The sequence below is a fragment of the Triticum urartu genome, chromosome 5A (genome assembly GCF_056163025.1).
Source record: "Triticum urartu cultivar PI428250 chromosome 5A, HENAU_Tu73, whole genome shotgun sequence".
Taxonomy (NCBI): domain Eukaryota; kingdom Viridiplantae; phylum Streptophyta; class Magnoliopsida; order Poales; family Poaceae; genus Triticum; species Triticum urartu.
In genome coordinates, this window is record NC_141877.1 from 630833510 (window position 1) to 630840939 (window position 7430).

The 7430-nt window shown below is 44.6% G+C and overlaps 1 protein-coding gene across 1 annotated transcript; it reads right to left on the bottom strand.

Annotated features, from left to right (window-relative positions):
* Positions 1–1220: 1220 nt before the first annotated feature.
* On the bottom strand, positions 1221–2910 carry LOC125506294 (fructokinase-2-like). Its single transcript, XM_048671145.1, has 3 exons — positions 2710–2910; positions 1450–2112; positions 1221–1355 (listed from the first exon to the last, which is right to left on the bottom strand). Exons 1-3 carry the CDS (start codon positions 2908–2910, stop codon positions 1221–1223), a joined length of 999 nt encoding a protein of 332 aa, XP_048527102.1.
* Between the last annotated feature and the right edge of the window lie 4520 nt (positions 2911–7430).

Genomic DNA, 7430 nt, shown 5'->3' on the forward strand with positions numbered 1-7430 from the left:
TTTATTGCAATGATATCCCTACTGCCGATTCTTCACTCGACTTCCCAGTATATACGTCCGAGAGAGTTGAACCTCCCCCACCGAATTCCCTTGGAGTCTCCAAAGCAGAGAAAACCTAAGTAGAAAACCTGATGTCTGGCTGGTCGGAAGAGAGCCGGTCTGGACAGAATCGATCTGTTGGAAGCTTTTATAAGTCGGCGCATCCTCGTTTTGTTGGTGTGCTTATCACCGCAAAGGGCATGTGATTTTATGTCTCACGGCCACACCGCCACCGCGGCCTGAGTTCTACCTCTCGCACGTAGGCACATCGCCACTATTTCTTTTCCTAGGTGCCCACGCGGTGAGATGGAGGGGTCGGCATGCACCTTGCGGATCCCGCATATTGACATGTCAATTGAGTTTTAGCTTAAAGAATGGCGAATCTAGCTGCATAGCATGCATAGAAATTAGAAAGAAAAAAGATACAGTATTAAGAGGAGATGAGAAGGATGCCCAAAAGGATAAAAATTAATTGATGGCAGTCTAATGTGCATTGCATGTGAATGCTTACTAGTGGATGCAAAAGAGAAAGAAAATAAAAGGTAAGAAGAGATCTCCAACAAACAAACTATGCAAGATCATTTCTTTGGTGCCAAGGTGAGTGCATGTGATTTGGTTGGATCTTGTAGAATGCTAAGATGGGATTTGTACATCTTGTCTGGCAAGTTAACTTACCGTTATAGTATGATTAGGATCAAAACGGAGGAAACAGGGTTGCCTCTTTTCGAGGTCAGAATGATGGTCGACGGCTCATCAATTATGAAGAATAAAATCATTACTGATGATGAAAACTTGGAGAAAGAGATAAGTTAACGTTGCATCTGAATAGAAAACCACTCAAGCCAGCAGAACGAGATTTTATGATAAGTATATGAAATTGCGCATCATCAGAAGATGAAACCACATATAAACTCAAGCCAGCAGCACCGCATTTTTCTTTTTCCGAACACACGTCCATTCATTCAAGGCTTTGATAATTTTTGGGTGAAGGCTACAACAATCAGTAGCCTCCTTAATTACACAAGATTGCCACCAAACAGAAGCAACTAAAATCATCACAGATGATTTGCTTTCTATTAAGATAAGACTGGCACACAAACTAAACTGAACTCATCCCTAATATAAATAAAAATGGAGCTAAACTACCAAAGATTCAACCCGGACGGACGTTACGAGACGAGCTAGTTGGTGTCCTTGCTGATGAGCTCAAGGGCGGTGGCAGTGGTGGGCAGCGCCGGGATGGCTCCCTTCTTGGTGGTGCAGATGGCCCCGCAAGCGTTGGAGAACTGGAGCACCTCCCTCAGCTTGGCCTCATTCTGACCAATCAAAAAGAAAACAACATCATTAGCAACTACTCACAAGTCATAATGGAATTGAATTCAATCAGCTGATAATAATTTAGTTTCTTACGTAGAAGATGGAGCCGTCCTTGGCGACGTTGAGTAGGAGGGATCCAACAAAGGCATCGCCGGCGCCGGTGGTGTCGACGGTGTTAACGGAGTACCCTGGCAGGGAGCCCTTGAAGTCTTTGGTGAAGTACCTACATCCCTTCTCGCCGTCGGTGACGACCAGCAGCTTGAGGCCGTCGAACCAGAGCGAGAGGACGTTCTTCTCGTCGTGGGCGTCGCCCTGCGTGAGGAAGGCCACCTCCTCGTCACTCACCTTGATGAAGTCGGCCTCCTTCCAAATGCTCATGATGCCGTCACGTGCGGCCTGGGCGGAGGGCCAGAGCGGGAGGCGCACGTTGGGGTCGTAGGAACAGAGGATGCCGGCTGACTTGGCGGCGCGCATGGCGGCGATGTGTGCGGAGCGGCAGGGCTCAGTGATGAGCGAGATGGAGCCGTAGTGGAAGATGCGAGCTCGGCGGATGAGGTCCAGGTTGAGCTCGGCTTCGGTGAGGAGCATGTCAGCCGACGGGTTGCGGTAGAACATGAACTCACGCTCGCCGTTGGACTTGAGGGTGACAAAGGCCAGGGCCGTGCGCAAGTGCTGGTCGAAGAGGCAGCCCTCCACGTTCACGCTGTTCTGCTTCAGGATGTCCACCAGCATGTGTCCGAACTCGTCGTCGCCAAACTGAAAAGAAAAACATCATCATCCGATTACAATTCATATGCGATAAGGGTGTGTATTATTGATTGCACCGACCATATATGAATATAAACAAATCTAGATGCGAAATAACTACTGTAGGTCTCAATTAACTTGTATTATTGACTGCACCGACCATATGAATATAAATAAATCTTTACAAAAATAATGAATTGTTCTTTGAAAAAATAAGGTAAAAAGGTTTGCTCTTGTGTTAAGAGTGGATTAGTGTTAGATTTGGACTGATCAATGACCTGAGATGAAGGTAATAATAGTCTAAGAGACTAAGTATTCAAGACCGAAAAGAACGTTGCAGAGCATGCAATGATATAACTGAGTGACGAAATCGATCAGCGATTTGACACTACTAACGAAGAAGAATCAGTAATCCTAAGCAAGTCAACACCCGATTCTCATCGTCTAATAAGGATCAGACGGACAGCGGCGGCCCACCTATGGCGACACCAGTCTTCGGCATGATCCCACGTATGGAGACACCAGTCTTCGGCATGATCAGATCAGAGCCAACCAAACAACGGATCTAATGCGCGCGGCTGTATGCATGGCAATAAACGCAAGGACCGGGAGAATCATCATGCGCTGCTTGGAGATGGCACATGCGACGTTGGCGGGCGCACCCCCGGGTGCCTTGACGAAGCCTCCCGACTCAGCGAGCGAGATGCCGGCCATGTCCGGCACGAAATCGATCAGCATCTCGCCAAAGGAGACGACGAGGCCTGGCGCCGTTGCGGCAGCCACAGGAGCATCACCGAGAGGCGCCATTAAAACTTGCTAAACAAACTGAACACAAGAGGTGCAGAAGAAATCGATCGAGCCGGGAGGATAGGTGCTGTTTGTTGGATTGGAAGTTGGGAGCCGAGAGGGGCCACTTATAAAGGGGCTGCGGGAGGTTTGGCTTGGCCGAAGGGCCGATTACCTTGTTGGTAAAGAGTTATCATCGTACTACTAGTAGTTATCGATCTTATGCTACCCCTGTTACAATCCGCTAGTAATCAGTTCCGGCTTGGATAACTCCTCTCTCTCTCTCTCTCTTTTTTGCGTGAGGAAGGGCAGCCATGAGTAATTGTTCGGTTCCTGATGGATTTTGCTTGACTATATATATATAATAATTATTACTATGTCCTTTAGACTAGCCGACCAATATGATATTACCTTCTCATCTGACGGTTGAATCCATTTTTATGTTCACATGTATCTTGCATTCTTGCAATTCAGCACATGTTTTGAAGCTTAGAGCATCACCAATAGGTGCCCCAAAGTAGGACTCAAAAAATGACGTGATGTAAAATATACATCACGAAATACGTGTTTTTTAGGGCACCGAAAGTGTCCAACTCCAATAGGTGATGTAAAATTGGGCACCATATAGGGCACGAGTTCTCCAACAGCTGCCCTGCCTCAAGTGATGTATATTTTTGTTCTACAAAAATCGGCGCCGCTGCGTAAATGGATTGACCGGACCAGCGGCGGCTCAATCAGCGCTCCGGCGGACGTCGAGAAGGCTAGGGGTAACGGTATGGTCGACTTGATGTCAAGGGAGGAACAGGTGGAGGCGGTGGAGGGCCGGGAAAGAGCGGCTTCCTAGACCATCGACGGCCAAAATGAAGCGACAGGGCCCTCCAGCGGCCGTCGTGATGGCCGGGGCGGCGATGGCTGGGAACGACGAGCTTGAGCCGACGGAGAGGCACCCGCGCCGACGGAAAGCTGGTAGATTGGGGGGAACCGGCAGCCACCGGTAGTGCGCAGGGTGGCGGCGGGGTCACGGCGTGGTCCGGGGAGGTCTGGGTACCGGCAGCATAGTGGCGGTGGCGATGGCGAAGATGGCTTCCGGCCGCAGGCCGGAAGGTACGGGGCAATTGTTACCTGCGCGCGCCGGCGTGTGGCTTTTACATCACCATCCCAGGTGATTTATGTTTGCATCACCGGAGGCAAATTTTACATCGTGCCCTACAATTTTTTTGTCCAAATTTACATCACGGGCAGTTGTTGGAGAGACTTTTTTGGCATCAGGTGATGTAAAAGTTATGTAATTATTGGTTTGCATCACCTATTAGAGATGCTCTTGCTTTTGTAGTTCATTACCTAAGAATCTAACAACATTTTCTCGTCAAAATATGTTGCAAACTTTCTTGTTGGACAAGCTGAATATGTAATAGTTAGGTAATTATTGGTTTGCATCACCTGTTGGAGATGCTCTTACTTCTGTAGTTCATTACCTAAGAATCTAGCAACATTTTCTCGTCGAAATATGTTGCAAACTTTCTTGTTGGACAAGCTGAATCTGAAGTACATATCCCTAATTAAATTTGAATTTCAAGCAGATACGGTAGTTGAAATATTTCCTCAAGAATTATAATACTGGTATGGGCTTCTCCCAAGGTCAAATTTTTGCCTTGGTTGGCCACCCAAAATAGGATTCGGACCGCTGACAGATTGGCCAAGCGTGGTTGTCCTAATTGTGGTATTTGCCCTCTATGCAAACTGGTGCATGAATCCGGCCCTGACCTTTTCCACAAAATGCCGCTTCACCATTCGCCAGTAGAATTTGGTGAATGATTGGCTACACTTGCTGGGCTTTGACACTTCTGACTGGTACCTTGAGAGACCGTCAATGACTGGTGGGTCAAGAGGACCAACAACAACACACCCAACATGAAGGCAATGTCATCTCTTACCATGCTCATGCTCATGAGTTGTAACAAGCGGAATGCCCACGTCTTCCATCACAAAAGTGCACCAACGTCGGTCTTGCTCAACAACATCAATACCGAGGCCAAGCTTTGGATTGTCGCGGGCGCGAAAAAAATGGGAACCATTGTAGCGGGAGAGGATTCACTTTGTACTGGGGTCTTCTAACACATTACTCTATTCTCTTCTTAATTAATATATGAGGAAATCTTTTACCTCTGTTTCAAAAATAAAATAAAAATATTGGTCTTTCTGTAACCCGTAAAGTGAAATGTTGTGGCTAACACACTTATTGGAAGGCATATTGTTATATCATCTTGTTTCGACAAGAATAGCCACTACACAGCGAGGATATTGTCCATCTTATTCTAGAAATTGTTCTATATGGACTCTTCATGTTTCCGTCACTAGTGCAAAAATGCCTACTAGTGGCATTTGAAAAATGTTGTTAGTGGTGCAAATCCATCATGCCACTAATATCATGCCAACGATAACATGTACTAGTGGCGTGGGTTACTAGTAGTGTGCCTTAGGTTCAGCACGCCACTAGTATGTTACTGAGGAAATATTTCAACCATCATATCGGCCTAAAAATAGAAGTGGAAACAAGCTAGACTTGAAGACTCAACAAGGGAGCAAGTTCTACATTATTCAAACCAATCTAATTGTGGATTGTCTCCTAGAAGCACTTAATGCATTTGAGCTAGACATAATTATTTGATGATGTTCACCGGCAAACTTGGATCATAATTATTGTTAGGTACAATAGTGAGCATCAAAGAGAATACACATTTAAATCTAACCCACCTCATATGCATAGGAATTTTATATGCAAATATTTCACCGAAGCAAGTAGAAACTAACATACAAAGGCAAAACAAGTGCAACTTTAAAAAATCATCATGAAGAGAAGAAAATAGATACTATTGAGATATCTATAACCATTCGTCCCTCTCTCATAATAATTTTCATTAGAATCATGAACAAAATCTATAATATATCTATCACATAAATCATTCTTTTCAATCCACATGTATAAATCTTGCTACTCTCCACATAAGTAAAAGCCTTCTCATTGATAATAGTGGGAGAAATTCAAAAAAATAACTATCATGTGACACTTTAACTTTATAAACCATTTGCACATTAGAAGTGTAGTATTCGTTGGGAAGTACTTCTCTTCATAACTATGACAAGTTTCATAAGGATGATTATCACTATACTTTACAAAAATAGGTGTCATCATAATAATCATCATATTTAGTAACTTTATTCTGGCTAAAAAGACCAAAAGTCCATTTATGTGCATGTATTTATCTTTACATACAAAGACGTATATTGATAAACTTCGTACAGATATACTACACATCTATTATACATGTAAAAAATTAATTAAAAATGTGTCATAAAAATTAACATTTTCAAACTTGAAAAAAGTGGGCTCGTAGTGCTGGTGCTCCAAAGCGACGCTCCACTATAGATACATGTTCTATTCTCTTATAATTGTTGAGATAGCTTAGCCATGCTATTTGATATGGTTAGGACATTTCCAAGGGGAAAGCTCAAATAGTGACCCCCCCCTCTATTTGACCATCCACGGATACCCGACCGACACCCGATCACCTAATGTGACCACCTATTTACGTGCCCTCCCCTCCCCCTCTTTTTTCATCAAGTCAAATTTCATCAGTTTCATCATGAAAAATCCATGGTCTGCCATTCTTCACTCACTCCTAGTTCCTAGGGAACTCTAACTAGACAGAGAACAAAATATCCTCAATAGCGCGAAAATCCACTTCCTATGCAAGATTCGAGGAATCCATGCCAGTCACATAAAGGTCCATGACTAGAGGTCCTCTCTGTGTGCAACCTAGCGAGTGCCGTGAATTGGGCGTCCTCCTGCAACTCATCAAAATCTTCTTCCAATATGATATCCCCTCCTCGTCATTTCGAAGGCTAAGTAATCTTAGCTTGTCCTTCATCCCATTTGTCTAGGTCTTGCTTTCCTCATCACATTATGCCATCTTCTTCGCATGTTCGTGTTGGCTACCTCGAGTCGCTCATCCATCAACTATTGGTCCCCTCATAGATCCCTTTCTGAGCACCAATCACGTAGCAGTTCGTGATTGGAAAAAATTATATATGAACAATTGAACTTTGCATCTACATGTATGTATACATATTTATAGATGGTCATGTGGGATATCTCTATATATAAGAGTGAAAACTAAAAGCAACTGAGGTTACAGAAACGGGTACAGAGGATGATTCAGTCGTCGAGCGGGAGAAGAAAAAGAAGAGACCTACTCCACAAAATTCTAGTACTACAGTAGTGGCTACGAGTTAGCCCTGCCAGAGCCATAGAATGCTATGAGTTGGAACTATCGAGGGTTTGGGAACCCAATGACAGTTCGAGAGCTTCGCAAGATTGTGAAGCAAGAAGGCCCGGCCCTTCTCTTTGTCGTGGAAACAAAGATTAGGGGGGGGGGGGGGGAGAGTTGAAAGTTTGCAAGATCAGTTGGGCTTTGCATGTAGTTTTGCTGTTGATAGCGATGGCATCAATCGAGGAATTGCTTTGTTCTGGAGTGATGAAA

Excerpts from the sequence above, each read along its gene's own strand:
- LOC125506294 (XM_048671145.1), bottom strand. The coding sequence starts at position 2,910 with ATGGCGCCTCTCGGTGATGCTCCTGTGGCTGCCGCAACGGCGCCAGGC. Across the intron at positions 2,113-2,709 it reads AGCGCATGATGATTCTCCCG|TTTGGCGACGACGAGTTCGG; the intron begins GTCCTTGCGTTT and ends TTTTCTTTTCAG. Across the intron at positions 1,356-1,449 it reads AGGACGGCTCCATCTTCTAC|AATGAGGCCAAGCTGAGGGA; the intron begins GTAAGAAACTAA and ends TTGATTGGTCAG.